Source organism: Peromyscus leucopus, chromosome 20 (genome assembly GCF_004664715.2).
Source record: "Peromyscus leucopus breed LL Stock chromosome 20, UCI_PerLeu_2.1, whole genome shotgun sequence".
NCBI lineage: Eukaryota > Metazoa > Chordata > Mammalia > Rodentia > Cricetidae > Peromyscus > Peromyscus leucopus.
Genome location: NC_051080.1, coordinates 36,549,378 through 36,566,888, shown reverse-complemented (window position 1 = coordinate 36,566,888; position 17,511 = coordinate 36,549,378). Strand labels below are relative to the sequence as shown.

At 49.6% G+C, this 17,511-nt stretch overlaps 1 protein-coding gene across 2 annotated transcripts; it reads left to right on the top strand.

The window, feature by feature from the left end:
- Nucleotides 1-1,727: 1,727 nt before the first annotated feature.
- Josd1 (Josephin domain containing 1) lies at nt 1,728-16,995 on the top strand. Of its 2 annotated transcripts, none has more exons than XM_028871158.2 (4): nt 1,728-2,867; nt 13,455-13,583; nt 13,700-13,884; nt 14,970-15,058. In XM_028871158.2, the coding sequence occupies exons 1-4, from the start codon at nt 2,683-2,685 to the stop codon at nt 14,978-14,980; spliced, it is 510 nt and encodes a 169-aa protein (XP_028726991.1). In that variant the 5' UTR covers nt 1,728-2,682; the 3' UTR covers nt 14,981-15,058. The 2 variants fall into 2 exon arrangements, with proteins under 2 accessions (XP_028726991.1, XP_028726990.1); XM_028871157.2 differs by having other exon boundaries at nt 1,986-2,867; nt 13,700-13,894; nt 14,970-16,995.
- Nucleotides 16,996-17,511: the final 516 nt, after the last annotated feature.

Here is a 17,511-nt window from a genome sequence, read left to right as displayed (position 1 = left end):
GTAGGCCAGAAATTCCAGCGGTTGAGACTCCTAAGTGGCATCTGAAGTGAGAGGCAGCCTTGTAGACCTTATTTGTGGGTTCTGACAGTATCTCCAGGTATTCAGAATTCAATTGGTGGTTGCTCACTGCTTGTCTGAGGGTGTGAGCAGAGGTGTCACTTGTATTAACTCTATTGCTTTGGTTAATATTTAGCATCTTATGACCAGGAAAAGGTTAGTTTCAGAATACCTTGGTGCCTGACTGGAAAAAAAAATGTCCTTTTCACTATAGGATTTTGCGCAGAAATGATACATGGAACACTCACTTTTTGAATTGAAAGTGAGAATAAGTGTAAAAAGTGACACTTTAGAGGTAATTCCCTATCCATCTTTAGGTTCTCTTTCTGACAGTTTAGCCCAAGTTCAAACCCTTAATTCACTACAGATACAGTGATTTCAAACAACTTGATCAGCTTCTTTGTGCATCGAAGAGAGAAATGCCTGATATGACACTTGGCAGCAAACAAGTTAGTTCATATATGTAAAGTGTTTACAATAATGTTGGTGGCACAGCAAGTCCCTAGGAGCTAAATCCTATGCAAATACACTGTAACTGTTTGGTGTTACAAATCACACAAACCTTTAAGATAATTCAAAAGTAGTCCAGGTAGAGTCAGAGGACTCCCTGCCTCCTGGCAATCAGTCAGAAGTGTTGCATAACACTGTGGATTGGAATAGTCTTGAGGATTGGAGGAACCACTGCTTTGAAAGTGTGAATCTGTTGCTTTCCAAACCAAAATCCGAAAGGAAGGGAGCTAGAGACAATGACAATTTAAATCCACGGGAAACTTCAAATTGTCTGCCTTTTGACATAATGTACTCAGGTCTAAACTCAGAAAATAGGGAGCCCTAGTTGATAAGAGTACCAGGCCCTGCACAAACTAGTCATTCTTGGTTTTTTAATGAGTTCGAGGCCAGCTAGGCTAGAGGATGGACGGACACACACACACACACACACACACACACACACACACAGAGAGAGAGAGAGAGAGAGAGAGAGAGAGAGAGAGAGAGAGAGAGAGAGAGAGAGAGAGTAAAAGGAGGAGGACGGGAAGGAAAAAAAGAAAACACAGAAAGGAAGACCAAGTGACAGCCACCAAGAGGAGGTGGCAGAGCAAAAGGGCAGTGGTTTGTGTGACGTGAACGTGAATACGACACCACCAAGGATCTGAAACAGAACTCTCCTTTCCATGTGAAATATGACTCCCGGCGAGGCTCCTGCCCTCAGCGCTCCTAGAAAACAGGAGGCGGTCGGGTTCACCAACCAAGAACTGTGCCCGACCGCCGCGTTGGTAGAGTGTTTGGAAATCTAGTGAACAGAAGTGGGCCCGGGGCGGCAGCCGCCGCTGCGATCCAGATCCAGGCTCCAGAAAGCAAGCACTCCGCCCCGCGGAGGCAGCCAGCCGGCGCCGGGGCGGAGCTGCGGAGACGCTACCGATCGACCTTGCCCGGCTACTGCGGGGCTCCGCCGCCCCGCCGGTCCGCTCCCCGAACCACAAGCCCCGCGGAGATTCCCCGTTCCCCTCCCACCCCGTTCTGCGGGCGCAGACGGCTTCACACAGACGTCAGGGGCGACGCGGGGTTGGTGGGCGGGGTCAGCGCGGGGGCGTGTCCGGGGCGCGCGCCGGGTGAGCGCCGCTGACGTCGGGCTCAGGTGCGCGCGCCCGCCCGCCCGCCGCTCTGCCGCCCGCCCGCCCGCTCTGCCTCCTGCTCGCCCGCGCGCGGCCCAGGTGGTGACCCGCCCGCTCTCCCGGTGGAAGCCGAGGGGGGCGACGAGCGGTCCCCGCGGGGCTGGCAACGGGAGGGCGCCGGAGCTCGCCTCACGTGACGGCGGGAGGTCGCGGCGGGGACGGCCAGCCGGGTGGGCCAGGGCTGCGCGGGCGAGGCGGGCGTCCGGCCGCACCCTCGCGGGCCCGGCGGGGACCTCCCTGCGGCGGCGCCCCGGCCGCCGCTCCCCTTCCCCCGGCCGTCCCGCGGCTCCGCCCGCGCCGCCGAGGCCAAGCGTCTCCTCCTCCTCCTCCGCCGGGCCGAGGCCGCCAGCCTGCCGGCGGGCATGGAGGACTGCCCCCGAAGCCCCCGCGCGGCCCGCGACCGCACGCCCGCCGGCCCTCGCTAGCTGTTGGCTTCGGGCGTTTTCTTCTCCCCCAGCAGCCAACCGCGTCTTCGGAGTCCGTGGCGTTGAGATTCGGACGAAATGGAAGAAAAGGAGCGGTGTGACCCCTTCGGCTTTGCCCTCCTGCATTGAGGCCTAGTTGGCATCAGCAGAGAGGAAAACACAGCCAGGAAAGCGTGGTTTTTTTTTTCCCCCCCAAAGGGGGTGGGAGGGGAGGTAGTGAAATCTTATCAATCTTACGTTTTATATGTTCTTTTTAATTCTGCACTTTGAAAGTGGTGGCTAAATAAACTAATCCAAAAGTTATTTTTTTCTACCGAGAAGACAAGAAGAGGTGGATTTTTTTTTTTTTTTTTTTTGGTCCCTTTTGATTCCAACCTTTTCTCCCAGTGACAAAGCATAAATCATGGACACCAGAGAATAAGGTGAAACCTCAGGAATCTGAAGACAGAGAAGCCTAGACCTTCTGATTCAGGAGGGAAGGAGGTGGGGGTGTTTATCGGCTCTGTCTGGAACCTAAATCGAAAAACATGAGTTGCATGCCATGGAAAGGGGACAAGTCCAAATCTGAATCCTTGGAGCTTCCCCAGGCAGCACCCCCCCAAATCTACCATGAGAAGCAACGCAGGGAGCTCTGTGCCCTTCACGCCCTCAACAACGTCTTCCAGGACAGCAACGCCTTCACGCGGGAAACGCTGCAGGAGATTTTCCAGAGGTAAGGCTGTCCTGTTTGGCATCTTGATCCCCACTTGGTATTTCTGAATTTGTGTGGGTGGTGCATCGCCTCAGGCACGTAAACCTTCAAACCTACGTTTGGAATTAGACGCTGTCGGCCGCTATAAGGAGCACAGGAATGGGCGATAACTCGCCATCTCTGGTCCATCTGTTATGGAGTAGCCTCAGTTGTGTTGATACCACGGATCTGGCCAGACAGGGGACCCCATGTTGAGAGTGTTATTCCCATCTTGTGATGGAGACAGAGCTCTGTAGAGATCCTTAATTTCCTCCAAATAACCCGGCCAGCCATGGACTCAGGGTTGAGTTCAAGTTCGTATCTCCCCGTGGTAGTCACTGCTATAATGACACCTTTCCAGACCCTGCCACGAAGGACTTTACAGTCTAGAAGGGAGACACCATACATCCACTGTCATCTGTCACCAAAGGTGGGACATGATGGGCATCACAAGAAAAGTGTACCCACAATGCTTAGCTTTCCTGAGGCCATGTGCTGGCCACGGTGCTCTTCATACATTGTTTTGTATGGCACTCTTCACGGTCGTTTTGCTGATAGAGCAGGGGACAGAAAGATCAAGTAATTTGTCCAAAGCAGCTTCTGAACAGCAGCACTTTGAGAGGAGCTGACTCCAGACCTCTCCTCCCGCTGCAGTGTGATGGCCTTCTGGGGCTAGTGAGAAATTCGGTGATGGCGCCTTTGCACATTATGCAGGAGGTCCTAGGTACAATCCCTGGCACTGTCTCCCCGAAAGAAAAGTGATTGCCTTTTGGACCCTTTAGACCAAATCTGTCACTCCCCAAGTGGTCCGAGTTCAGCTTCAGGCCCATTGCTTGGACTTTTGAAGAGTTGAGTAGTGTCTTGCAGGACCCAGCAGCACGACTGCAGTCCGGAGCAGCTTTGACGGTGAGCTGGGAAAGGTTTGGAATACCCAGACCTCAAGGATACTCTGAGACCCCAGAGGACCTCTCTGATATCCCCAGTGGGAGATGAAATAACTGCTGCACAGACAGGAATTGGGGCCAGAATCAGCCTGTTTGGGGTGACTTGTGAAGCAGAGGTGTGGACCACTTATCCTGAAAAGCATTCTAACCCAGTGCTCTTAGTGCTCCACAACGAGAGCAGTGCTTGTTTCCCAGTGCCGATAAAGACCAGAGTAAGGGGCCGGGCGGTGGTGGCGCACGCCTTTAATCCCAGCACTCGGGAGGCAGAGCCAGGCGGATCTCTGTGAGTTCAAGGCCAGCCTGGGCTACCAAGTGAGTTCCAGGAAAGGCACAAAGCTACACAGAGAAACCCTGTCTCGAAAAAACAAACAAACAAAAAAAGACCAGAGTAAGGCCTCTGCCTCAGCAGGGCAGATGTGCTTTGTGCTCCACGACCACTGTCTACAAGTACAGAGCACGCTTCGGAGGTAAGAAACGTGTCTTCGACCACCCAGTCATGTGACAGAAAGGAGGAGGACCCAGCTTCTGAACTTCTTCCTTTTGGGCAACTGTTAATGTTTCTTCTGGGCAGCTCTGAATTGTTTCCTAATCTATAACCAGGGAGAAGGAAATGACTCACCGTGAGTACCTGAGTGTGCTTGGTACTTTGTGGTGTGTGTTAACACTCTCAGAGCAACCTTAGCAATGATCCGGGGAACCAGGACTGAGTTTATGGAGTTTGCCTAGTTTTACCCACCAGTAAGTAAATGTCAGATTATTTACCAGTTAGTTAGTGGTATTATGTAGTTAGTGGTACTCAAGTTGACAGATTTTGACCTCTATGAGTTTGGCTCCTGGACGGACAGAGGAGTTAATATCTTTTTTTTTTTTCATTATTAAGAAATTTCCTACTCACTCCACATGCTATCCACAGACCCCCCCTCCCTCCTCCCACCTCCCAAGCCCTCTTTCCTAAGCCACCCCACATCCCCCAAATTGAGATCTCCCATGGGGAGTCAGCAAAGCCCAGCACACTGAGCCTAGGCAGGTCCAAGCCCCTTCCCACTGCACCAAGGCTGTGCAGGGTGTCACACCACAGGCACCGGATTCCAGAAGCCTACCCTTAGACCAGGGACATATCCCTATCCCCCTGCCTGGGTGCCCCCCAAACAGTTGGAGCCAATCAACCGTCTTCTGTATCCAGAGGGCCTAGTCCAGTCTCATGGGAGCGAGTTAATCATCCTGAGACCACTAACAAACCAACACTTTACACCATTCTGAAGGCCTTCTTTGTGCAGGCAGCTGAGTCTCACACCCAGCTTAGGAGGTAGGCTCTGTTGTTTCTCATTATTCCAGAAGAAGAAACCAGGACATGGAGTTTGTAGTTGCTAATGGTCAGATTTGGGCCCAAGCTTTACAGCTCCAGGGCCTGCCTCCAAAGTTCTCCTCCTGGCTGCTTGCTGTAGACTGGAAAAGCTCATCAGAGAAGCAGGAACTTCAGTAGCTCCCTTTCCAGCTAGTAAGTGGGCTGGACTGGGGGTCTGGGCCGTATCATCAAATGGTTGTGGATAACAGTGGGTGTCTTTCAGATACCTCTTCCCTGAGTGAAAGATGGTAAATATCTGCTGAGCACCCACAAGGGACCAGTGCTGTGGATATCACTCTATAGCCTGCCACAGCCATACAGTTTATAAGTAATATAAGCGTCTGAGTGATTATTGTATACGTGGATTGTGGGACTGCGGGGCTTGGTGGAACCTGGAGAGAAGCCCTTCAGCAACAGACCAGGGCACTGTTCCTTTTGAAGCTTTTGCAAATTGTGGTATATTTCTGTGTTCGCACAGTACAGGCTGACCATAAGAGAATTCCAGAGAAGGAGTTCTATTATAGAGCATTTTTATCTGTGTGGGTAAGTAGGGACGTCACCCTTCCTACCCCCACATGTGGAAGGAATCCAGAAGAAAATATAAAGGAAAAAGGTGAGAGAAAGACTAGCCACTTGCAGTGTGCCGGGAAACGTTGTAGAGAAAACAAGCTGAGCAGGACACCTGGGGGCTATTCGCAGGGCAGGTCTAAGAGACTGAGGTGCAGAGAGAGAGCCATGCACAGTGGAGCGGTTTAAAAATGAATAGATGGTCTCTTTAGAAACTGGCATTCATGGAGCTCAGCAGTTAAGAACACTGACTGCTCTTCCAGAGACCTCAAGTTCAATTCCCAGCACCCACGCTGCAGCTTACAATTGTCTAACTCCAGTTCCAAGGGATCTGCAACGTCATACAAATGCATATAGGTAAAAACCACCAATGCACGTGCATGCATGCTCGTGTGTGCGCTCTCTCCCTCTCTTAAAAAAAAGAAAAGAAACTGGTATTCAGAGAGAAGAAAGCTGACAAGATTAATCCATGCTGGTTTAAAAATGTGTCTCATGTGGTGGAAATGGAAGGAAAGTGTTGATAAGAGCCATTTGTTGAGAGGAAGTTCATCCTGGCAATTGAGTTTTAGCCAGTTGAAGGAGGAGAAATACAAAAGCAGGGTGGGGTTTTAATAGAGTTGTGGAGATGACGTGACTCATGCTTGGAAGAGAAATGAGTAAGAATTTAGAACAGAGCTAATGCTGACTAGCAGCAGGGTGGGGGGGTGGGGGGTCAGGTATAACTGAGCCTTGATCTCGGAGAAGATACCTCAGACAGCGGGCCCGTGCCATCAGTGTGTATTTCATATGTATATATCTCCAAACTTTGAAAAAGAAGGGTTCAGAGGTGAACTCATAGGATAGTTTTTATCTTTTGTGGTGCTAGGGATTGAATTTCTGGCCTTATGCATGCTAGGCCAGTGTTCTGCCACTGTACACATCATCTTGTGGTAGCATTTATTTGATCTTATTCACTGTGTTTTATGTGTGTGTGGGTTTGCCTGCATGAATGTCTTTGCACCACATACATGTGTTGGATTCTCTGAAACTGGAGTTATAGATGGTTGTCAGCAGCCATGTGCATACTGGGAACCAAACCTGGGTCTTTGGAAGAATAACCAATGCTCTAACCACTGAGCCATCTCTTCAGCCCCTGTAGTAGCTAGGGGTTACTTTTTTTTTTTTTTTTTTTTTTTTTTTTGGCTCGGCTACTTTAGGCTTAGGCCTAAAATATTTTGTCTGGCCCTTTCTCATTGTTTTAGTGATCAGATGTTCTTGCAACTAGCTCTGCACTCCCTCCTAAATAGAATAGTTATTAAAATCTAATTAGACAGAAACTAGCCGGGTGACAGAGGAACTCTAATGAAAAAAGGAACCGGAAGGTTAGGCGTTGGTGAATGGTCACAAAGGGTAAGTAAGCACTCTGGTTTCTTCACCATTCAGTCATGAGAAATGGGAGGAGCCACATTTAAAAGTCTGAGAAGGTGAGAAACTGAGAAGAGTGCTGAGGTGAGGGTTTTTGTTTGTTTGTTTTGGTTTTTCGGACAGGGTTTCTCTGTGTAGCCCTGGCTGTCATGGAACTTACTCTGTAGATCAGGCTGGCCTCACACGCAGAGCTCTGCCTGCCTCTGCCTGGCTAAGGTGCTGAGTATTAGCCTCTAGGGATTGGAGTAGCTCATCCAAGCCTGTGATGGGAGGAGCTGTGCTTCATTTAGAAACAAACTAGGAAATTCTGACGAAAGAAAGAATTAAGGGAGAAAAAAGTTGATTAACTCTCTCCCTCCCTCCCTCCCTCTCCCTCTTCATTAAAATCCAAAATCACTACCATTGCAGGCATAGTAGTGACTTTGGAGAGGTAACCTGGGCTAGAGCTCACCTTAGAGGTTTGAATCTTACCCAAGCAGCAGCCGACACCAGAGGTTGGCTGTGAGCCCCAGCATTTCTGTAGAAATGAGCAAGCTGTCCTGGGCAGCAGACACTCTACCCAAGAGCACTGGCGGAGTGCTGCTGGAGCATTGTGGGAAGTGACCGTGGGCGGTTCGGTGTCCTCTTCCGGCTGCTTCCTCCCTCTGCCGCTTACCTGGCAGCTGGGCGCGACTGTGCAAGCCACTGCAGCCCTTACACCTTGGCTTTCTTATTTACAGTAAAGACTTCTGTAGAAGGATTAAAGGATGACGCCCCATGAAGCAGCTGAGCCAGTGGGCAGTCAGGTATCCTTAAAAGTAAAAGAAAGGACTTTGGGGAGGCAGGGGGAGAGCTAGAGGTAGACAATCCCTCTTCTACAGACGACCAGCCCTGTAGAATGGAATGGAAACTGTTAGCATTTCCTATATTGATCAGTTCAGATTTGTCTTTGAAAGGAGATCTCATGTAGCCCAGACTGATCTGGAACTTGTTATATATAAGATGATACTGAGCCTCTGATCCTCTGCCCTCTACCTCCCAAGTGCTAGATAACAGTCCTGTGTCATCGTTCCCTATATTGATCAGTTCGACATGGTTATTAGATGCCAATGCCTGGCTGAGAGGTAACATTAAAGAGTTCCAGGGACTCATTGTTTGAATGCTTGCCAAAGGAATTCTTCAATAAATTAGTATTGATGGTGTTTGGATAAATTTGGATTATGTGTGATCCTCTGAGTCTCCCTCCATTTTCGGAGTCTGGAGGGATTCTGTGGAAGAGAGGGGCATGTGAGGTTGAGCCAAAAGAAGCTGTGGGATTTGGTTTGTAGTCAGAAGTAGGATAAAGTACTGAAGGCCACATAGTTCATGCCTGCAGTATACCAGGCTCCCTGGAGAGGACAGCAGTGGGTTAGGTAGGATGGGACCCGGAGTTGGCCAACAGGCGGTAGGCTGTACTGTCAGTCCCAGAAAAGGAGGGGAAATGATGCCTTGGTGAGTGTGGCAGAAATGTGTGCACTGACCTGTGGGAAGGAGAGTTTGGAGTCAAGGAGATGAGTCTGGGAGTCTTTCAAAAGCCCAGTGTGAGACTAGGGGCCTCCACTTAGGAAAGAATGAGAATAGGCAAGAGAGGGTCTGAATCTCCCCACCACCACCACGAGACAGGGTTTCTCTGTGTAGTTTTGGTGCCTGTAGACCAGGCTGGCCTCAAACTCACAGAGATCCTCCTGGCTCTGCCTCCCGAGTACTGGGATTAAAGGCCTGTGTTACTGCTGCCCGGCAAGGGTCTGAATCTTAAGAGTTTTTAAGAGATGAGAGCAGGACGAGAGATCCTGGGACAGCAGTCTTGAGAAGCGGCCTTCGGAACAGATGTCTGTGTAGTCTGGTGTTGAGGGCTGAAGCACAATGTGTAGTCTCCTCCTGGAGACTCAGGATGAAGACTGTATGCTAGGGACTCCTGGAATTCCTGCAGGAAGCCGCTTTGCTTGCTGGCTCATCCTGTTGTTCCTGTATTGAAATATTAGATGCCTCTCAGAGCCTCCACTAATGAGCATGGGATTGGGAGGCTCAGGAGAGCACTGCTCTGGGCATGAGCCTGCAGGGAGGTAGCCAATGGGAGGTTGAGGTCTTAGCGGTCTCCGGTGATGTCTTCTTCCTTGTATTGGTCAGAGACTCTCCAGGAAAGATGGAAGCCACACAATAGGTTCCTGAAGAGTGGGTGGAGGGAAAGGGTCTGCTGCCACCCAAGCTTGGCCTCCTCTCCACTGCTCTCTCCCACTGCCAGGAGAGAACCTTTGCCCTAGTGCTCATGTTTCAGCCTCGGGACTCAGGACTCAACAGACCTTTCTGCTCAGCAGCCGGTTACCACCTCCCATCCCACCCTGACTCTTGGGTCTCCACTGTAAGCAGGACAACTGGGTTCTCATGAATCCAGGTTTGAATCAACTGTTAGTGTTCATGGACAGTGAAAACCACCTGACTTCATGTGCTGGCATGGCACAAGCCTAGCATTCCCAGAACCTAGGAGTTGGAAGCAGAAGGATTAGGAGTTTGAAGTTATCCTCAGCTACATAGTGACTCTGAAGTTAGCCTAGGCTACATGAGACCTTTTTTTTGGGTGGTTGGAGGGTTCAAAACAGGTTTCTCTGTGTAACAGCTCTGGTTGTCCTGAAACTGGCTCTGTAGCCCAGGCTGGCCTTGAACTCACAGATCCATCTGCCTCTGCCTCCCTGCTGGGATTAAAGGTGTGTATCACCACCACCCATTGATACCTTTCATAAGAAAAGAAAAAAAAATGTTTTTAAATCACCTAACTTTAGAATAAAAAATTATTTTTATTATTTAAAAATTACCAGAAAAGAAAAGAAAAAGGTACATTTAAAAAAAAAAAAAAAAAAAAAAAAAAAAAAAAAAAAGGACCACCCACAGCCATGGCCCAGATTAGGGCTGCTTTCTGCTGCCTAGGGGCCCAATTTCTGGATGCCTATGGGAAGAACTTTTTGACAAGGCCAACAACCACCACTCTTTACACAGCCTGGCCCTGTTAAGGGTACCCTATTGCAGAAAGCCCCTGTAGGGGCTAGCTTCTGAAACTACTTTATTCCACACCAGCTTTTACTATCAGGCTCTGAGTGCAGACAATAGCATCCAGACTGTGGTCCTGTTGGAGGGAGCCTGCTAATCTTAGGCTGGTTTGCCTTGGCTTTTTGAGGTCTCTTGTTTAAGTGCCCAGTCCTGGGCTTTCACTGGGTAATTGGGGTTGGGGGCTTGAAGCAGAAAATATATTGAAAGAAAATGGCATATAAAAACTTATGTATGGCCGGACAGTGGTGGAGGTTGCCTTTAATCCCAGCACTCGGGAGGCAGAGCCAGGTGGATCTCTGTGAGTTCAAGGCCAGCCTGGTCTACAGAGCTAGTTTCAGAAAAGGCTCCAAAGCTACACAGAATCCCTGTCTCCAAAACAAGACAAGCAACAACAACAAAATTATGTATGAGTATGTGCCCATGAGTGCAGGTACCCGAGGAACCTAGAGGCATCAGATCCCTAGGAGCTGGACTTGGATGGCTGTGAGCTGCCTGCTGTGGATTTTGGGAACTACTCAGGGCCTCCAGAAGAGCAAACACTCCTAGCCAATGAGCCATCTTTTCAGCTCCACACCTCAGGATGTTTTTTCTTAAATGGAATGAATTCATACCTCATAGTGTGAGGACTGAAGGAGGCATTTACTAGAGCAGTAGTCCTAGAATTCATACCTCCTAGTGTGAGGACTGAAGGAGGCATTTACTAGAGCAGTAGTCCTAGTATTGAGTATTGAGCAGGTAAACGACATTTGGTCGCAGCATGAGGAATTGGTGCCTTTGCTCTAGAGATGAGCAAGTGAGCCCTTTTCCCCAGAAACTGGAATTCCAGGTTGTTAGGAGCCATCATGTGGGTGCTAGAAATCAAACCTGGGTCTTCTAGAAGAGTAGTCAGTGCCCTTACCCAGGGTTAACTCTCCAGCCCTAAATCCCTGTGATGCCTACCCAGTATGGTGGCACACGCCTTTAATCCCAGCACTTGGGGGGCAGAGGCAGGAAGATCTCTGAGTTCAGTGCTAACCTGCCCTACCTAGTGAGCTCCAGCTAGTTACATAGTGAGGCTCTGCAACACAAAACAAAGTAAAATAGGTCACTGTGACAGGTGAAGCGGTAGAGCCCCAGGATTCCGAGAGAGACTGCTCATATTGCTTGTTTTTGTTTTATGGGTATGGCTGTTTTGACTGTATGTATGTTTGTGCCTCACTTGTGTCCATTGCTCATGGAGGCCAGGAAAGGGCTTCAGATCCCCTGGAACTGGAGTTACAGATGTTTTTGAGCCACCATGTGAGGACTGGGTCATCCTCCAGCTACCCCATCCCACTTTAGTTTTTTGAGACGGTGTCTTTCTCACACTGGCCCGGCTGGCCTGGAACTCTCAGCAGTCAGTCCTGCCTCAGACTTGAGATTGTGGGATTACAAGTGTGCACTACCAGCCTCTGCAGTTGGAGAGTTTTAAACAAAGCCAAGGGCATGTTTATTTTTGAAAAATGGGGCTCATGATATAGCTCAGTTGGCAGAGTGTTTGCTTGGTAGGAGTAAGGCTTTCGAACTGCCAACACCCACCCCAAATCAGTATGGATGCTGTTTTTTTTTTCCTGGAAGTGACATGGTGCAACCTCTGGATATCTTCCTTCCTGAAGAACCTACCACATTTCCCTCTCCCTTTATAGGAATGCCAGAGACATATTGACCCATCCTGTGACACAACACCTTTGATCCCAACACTTGGGAGGTAGAGGCAGGCAGATTTCTGTGAGTTACTAGACAGCCAGGGCAATGTACAGAGACCCTGTCCCAAAACAACAACAAAAAGATATGTTAACCCTCCAGTCAAGATGGCCTTCCTCATCTCCTGGCTTTTCTAGACTATGAAACAAAATAATAAGATGAGAAATGCCTTTCAGTACAAGCCTCAGCTGGAAAATGGAATTGCTAAAAGGAGCAGTAAAAAAGAAAAGGGCTTGAAATGGGTGGGGCGGTGCATACCTCTAATCCTGGCACTTTGGAGCTGAGGCAAGAGGATCCTGATTTCAGGGCCAGCCTGAGCTAGTATGGAGACCTTAGTTGAAGGCTGGGTAGGCCACCAGAGCTACAGTTGAGTTTTGTTTATCTGGTATAAGGTTTTTTGTTTGTTTCCAAGACAGGGCTTTTCTGTGTAGCCCTGGCTGTCCTGGGACTCAATCTGTATGTAGATCAGGCTGGCCTCAAACTCAGAGATTCACCTGCCTCTGCCTATAAGGTTTGTTTCTTTTCAATTGATTCTTTGTGCTTTTAATTTTGGACGGACGGACACACACACACACACACACAGTCTGTAGATGAGTTCTACGTTCCAGTTTAATATAGACCTCGTTAGTTTTTATTGCCTTTCACTCGGCTCCAGTTCATGCAGTTATGATGCCTGTCTCAACTACTACACACCTTTGAATATTTAATGATTACTGAAGTACAGGTCTTAAGTAGAGTACTTAAAATGTAAAAGGCAGGAGTAACAGTTACTACCTGTGCCATTTAAAACATCACATATCACTTACTAGTGGTTTTTTTTACTTCCATAGCGAAGGTCTCATTATGTCTGACTGGCCTACAACTCACTAAGTAGATGAGGCTGGACTTAAACTCACAGAGACTGTCCTACCTCTGGCTCCTTAGTGCCAGAATTAAAGGTGTGTGCTGCTGTGTCGCCACAGCCACCACGCCCATTCCCATGCCCATGCCCAGCTTTGTCGGTGTTTTTTAGAAAGGTTTGTATCCAAGAGAAAGAGCAGCAGTAGGAAGGCCGTGGTGACCGGAGTTCATAAAGAAGACCAGTACTTCTGTGGGGCATTTTTTGTTTGTTCTGTTTATCGAGACAGGGTTTCTCTATGTAGCCCTGGCTGTCCTGGAACTCACTCTGTAGCCCAGGCTGGCCTTGAACTCACAGAGATCCGCCTGCCTCTGCCTCCCGGGTGCTGGCATTAAAGGCGTGGGTTACCATGGCCCGGCCTGCGCATCAGTTCTTGTGGTCACCCCTTCAATGTAACACTCCTCCCCAGAAGGCCAGCGAGGTCTCAGGCTTCCTGAGTTGTTGTGCACTGGGAGAGGCGATCTCTAGGCTAGCCGGAGCCAGCCATGCGATGCTTAGGTAGAAACTTGTGAGACTGTTCTGCCGAGGGAACCAGCTTCCGGGGCAGTGCTGCAAAATGCTTTCTGGTGGTATACGGCTGGGGAGGCTGGGCAGATCAGCGAGCCTAAGCTTTTCCTTTCCATCCGTAGGTTGTCTCCAAACACTATGGTGACGCCCCACAAGAAGAGCATGCTGGGAAATGGGAACTATGATGTGAATGTCATCATGGCAGCACTTCAGACCAAAGGCTATGAGGCTGTTTGGTGGGACAAGCGCAGGTAGAGAACCAAACTTGATTTGCCAACAAGGGCCGGTTATGGTGCCAACCCCAAGTGGATGGGGGCAGCCGTTCAGAGTGGCTGTCCCAGAGCCTGACTCCTTTTCTCTCCTGCAGGGACGTGGGTGTCATTGCTCTCAGTAATGTCATGGGCTTCATCATGAACCTGCCCTCCAGCCTGTGCTGGGGTCCCCTCAAGTTGCCTCTCAAAAGGCAGCACTGGATCTGCGTTCGTGAGGTGGGAGGGGCCTACTACAACCTTGACTCCAAACTCAAGATGCCGGAGTGGATTGGAGGAGAGAGTGAGCTCAGGTGACCCCCAAAGGCTGGGCTTTCAGGCTTTTAGCTTGGGGTTCTGGGAAGTCAAGCTCATGTGATTATCTGATAAAGGGAAATTCCTCTGTCCTTCCATCCTTGACCTGCCTTCTTGGAGTCATAGGGTCTTAGATTGAAGACTCAATTAGGACTCCATCCCTTTGATGAACGGGTTTCACATCCATGATTCTAGCTTTCTGGTCTGGTGGGGCCGACAGCCACCTCTCCATTTAGACAACTGCCAGTTAAGAGAGAGGAAGATGATATAGTTCTCTATGACCTAAAGTTTTTGTTGTTTTGTTTTAGAGAGTCTATGTAGTCCCGGCTGTCCTAGAACTCCTTATGTAGACTAGGCTGGCCTTGAACTCAGATCTACCTTCTGCCTGCCCTTGCCTCTTGAGTGCTGGGATTAAAGGCATACGCCACCACCACACCCAGCCCTGTAACTGAAGTTTTTCCTTTTATTATTGTGTATGTGCTCCTGGGCATATATGGAGGCCAGAGGACAATTTTCAGGTGTTAATCTTCTTCCACTGTGGGTTCCTGGGAATCTCAGTCAGGTTTTCAGGCCTGCTTGGCAAGTGCTTTACCTTGAGCTGGCCCAGGTTTTATGCTATTTTGTTTGTTTGACACTTAGTAACCATTAGAATATGCTGTGTTCTAGAACTCACAGCAGCACACTAATGGCAGTAATATCTGAGAACGAGCAGAAATTGAGACTGGAATTCTATCAGGAATGGAGGAGTAACCAAGCATGGACCCTCTAAGTCAGTCACCCCTGGAGTTTTAAGATTGCCATAGGGATAGCCTGGTGGTGGTGGTGGTGGTGGTGCACCCCTTTTATCCCACTCAGGGGGCAGAGGCAGGTGGATCTCTGAATTTGAGGCCACCTTGTCTACAGAGTGAGTTCTAGGACAGCCAGGGCTACACAGAGAAACGATGTCACAAACAAAAGAGGATTGCCATGGGTGTTAAATGGGGAGGTTTCTATTCTGGTGAATGGGTGACCCCAAGACTGCAACCTGCAAATCAGTGGCATCTCATTTCTTGTTGCCTATTCCCTCTTCCGTAGGAAATTTCTAAAATACCATTTGCGAGGAAAAAACTGTGAACTCCTGCTGGTGGTGCCAGAAGAAGTGGAGGCCCATCAGAGCTGGAGGGCGGATGTGTGACAGTTCCCTGGACCCGCTCTTCGCCTCAGCCCTCCAGCCCTCTTCGCCGTGCTGTGGCCTCTACAATGGGTCTGTCCAGCCACTTCCCCAAACATCTCATTGGGTTTCCCCTCAACTTGGCCAGTGCATTAGGACAGGTGTGTGGACTGTCACAGAGCCACCAAGCACTGTCTGTGCCTGGGGAAGAAGGGAGGAGCTCTGAACACTTAGGGCAAGCCATTGAACACCCTTCTCTATCTCAGAGGGAGGGGAAAGGGGTCCCTGGGGGCGCTTGCTTATTTCCCCTTTCTATGAGGACTTGACACAGGTCCTGCTGGTAGTTGTCACTGATGCTCCAGGCTCACAGGGGGGGCGCCTCCTCTTTTTCTCTCCTGTGGCACCAGGGTGTCCAAGTACACAGTACACACGGAGCCCAGTGACCCGCTCAGAGGACCCAGAGCATAAGCGTCTCAGGAAACTGTCAGGCCCCTTGTGGTGGCACCACATGCCATCTGCATCCACAATGCCACCTCTTACCCCGTTTGTAATCCTAGCCAGCCTTGGAGTTTTATACTGAAAAGTTCTGATATTCCAAAGTAGGTAAAGTGCATGGTATTCCAGCAGGACAGTGGTGAAAAAGACGCCTAGCATTGTGGGGCTGAAGCCATATTAGGACAGTCATGGGCAGTCACAGGAGCTTTTCACTCCGACTGTGTCCCCATTTCACGACAGTGACTCAGGAAGCTCTGGGGCAGAGACAGTGAAGAGGGACAGCACTCCTGGTTGGCCCATTTCAGCAAAGTCAGAAACACATCTGCCATTGGCATCGAACTCCAAAGTTGGGGACAGAGTTGGGAGGAAACTGCCATGACGGTGAGCCTCACAGTTTGAGTGAGAACTGGTAGGCCCGTCCTGGGCTCCAGCACTGCGGCATGGGAGTCGCAGGTGGCCTGTGTGCGTCATGCTCGGGGCTCTGGGTCTGGCACCTTTGTGTAGTTTCCTTCACCAACTGAGGTTGGCTCGCCCCCACCTCAAGTAGTTCTAGACCATTGTTTCTCCTGTAATTTTGGAAAATAAGTAGAGGAAATAAATATCATACCACACACCAATGTGGCTGTGGTGGCCTTCAAGGCAGGTGGGCAGGCAGGTGACCTGGCCAGCCCTTAGGGAGCCATGGTCTCTGCAGGTCTGAGAGCCGCCCCATGGCCAGGCTTCTCCCTTGGCAGCAGAGCTAGCCTCGGGGCTTGCATGTCGACCCTGAGCAAGCATACTGGGGTGAAGCAGGGCTGTCTCCCCACTGTGACTGGAGTGCATGTTTACACCAGCACTTTTTCTGCACATGGATCTTCAATCCAACAAGGCCGTTTTTTATTCGAGTAGCAGAGGCCCCAGGTGGCTACTGCATTACGCTCAACCACGGTCATCTGTACCATTTTCTACACCGGATCTGCTTGGCACCATGGGGGGCTCTGACCCTGCACAATGACATTCCAATCACTACCAGCCAGAAGTTACAGCCGACCTTGCTGATTGGCACAAGGCGGACCTTGGGTCCATTGGCACTGTCAGTGGTCGTAAGCCATTTCCTGGGAGAGGAGACTCCTCCCTCCAGATCTGCCTGGGCCTGTGCAAATGGCGCTGCAAAGGAGTCCCATGCACATGGAGTCCATGAGCCAGTGGGATGGACAAAGACGCTTAAGCATTTCAGGGCTGGTTCTGTTCATATCCAATTCTGGTGCTTAGGAACAGGGACCCATGTGATGCCCGAGGGCAAAAAGCTCCACTCCTTTTAAGGAAGGGGCATCCTGACCCTGATGCCCAGCAAGGGGCAGCCCTAGGCTTTGTTTTTCTTGCTTTATTCCCTTTTTTTTGTTGGCCTTGTGCTGGGTTTGTTTACAAAGATGTATTTTGTTTAACCAAATATTAAAAATGAAAAATTGAACACAAGTCTACTTGTTGCCTAACTGATTATGTAAACACCTTTGATATGATTCTGACATAAAAGGGATTTTGTCACCACTCTGAGACACTTTGATCAAATCTCTCACCTGAAAAATCAAGATAGAATATTTACTTAGTGGGATTTAGTTCAGAGGTGCCTCCAACTACCCTGTTGTCCTAGCAGTGGGCAGGCTGAGGCAAGATGTATTCAAGGTCAGTCAGGGTCCAGCTAGCTATACCCTGCCTCAAAAACCAAAAAACGCCCTTGAGGCATTTGAATTTACTGTGATTTTAAAATGAGACTTCTATTGGAATTGTACTTTGTTCACTGTCTTCTATTAGTGCTTCTCTAATTATCAAGTGAAAAGCCAAACTGCTGGCTTGAGCACACAACAGTGGTCTAGTTGGAAGGCTGGCTTTGAATCCACACCCTACAGTGACAGGCCTTGTGCAGATTCCTTAACCCATGGGAACAGCACAACCTCCTCAATCAGAGTAGGATTAGAAAACCTGCACAATAAA

Excerpts from the sequence above, each read along its gene's own strand:
- Josd1 (XM_028871157.2), top strand. The coding sequence starts at position 2,683 with ATGAGTTGCATGCCATGGAAAGGGGACAAGTCCAAATCTGAATCCTTG. Across the intron at positions 2,868-13,454 it reads CTGCAGGAGATTTTCCAGAG|GTTGTCTCCAAACACTATGG; the intron begins GTAAGGCTGTCC and ends TTCCATCCGTAG. Across the intron at positions 13,584-13,699 it reads GTTTGGTGGGACAAGCGCAG|GGACGTGGGTGTCATTGCTC; the intron begins GTAGAGAACCAA and ends TCTCTCCTGCAG.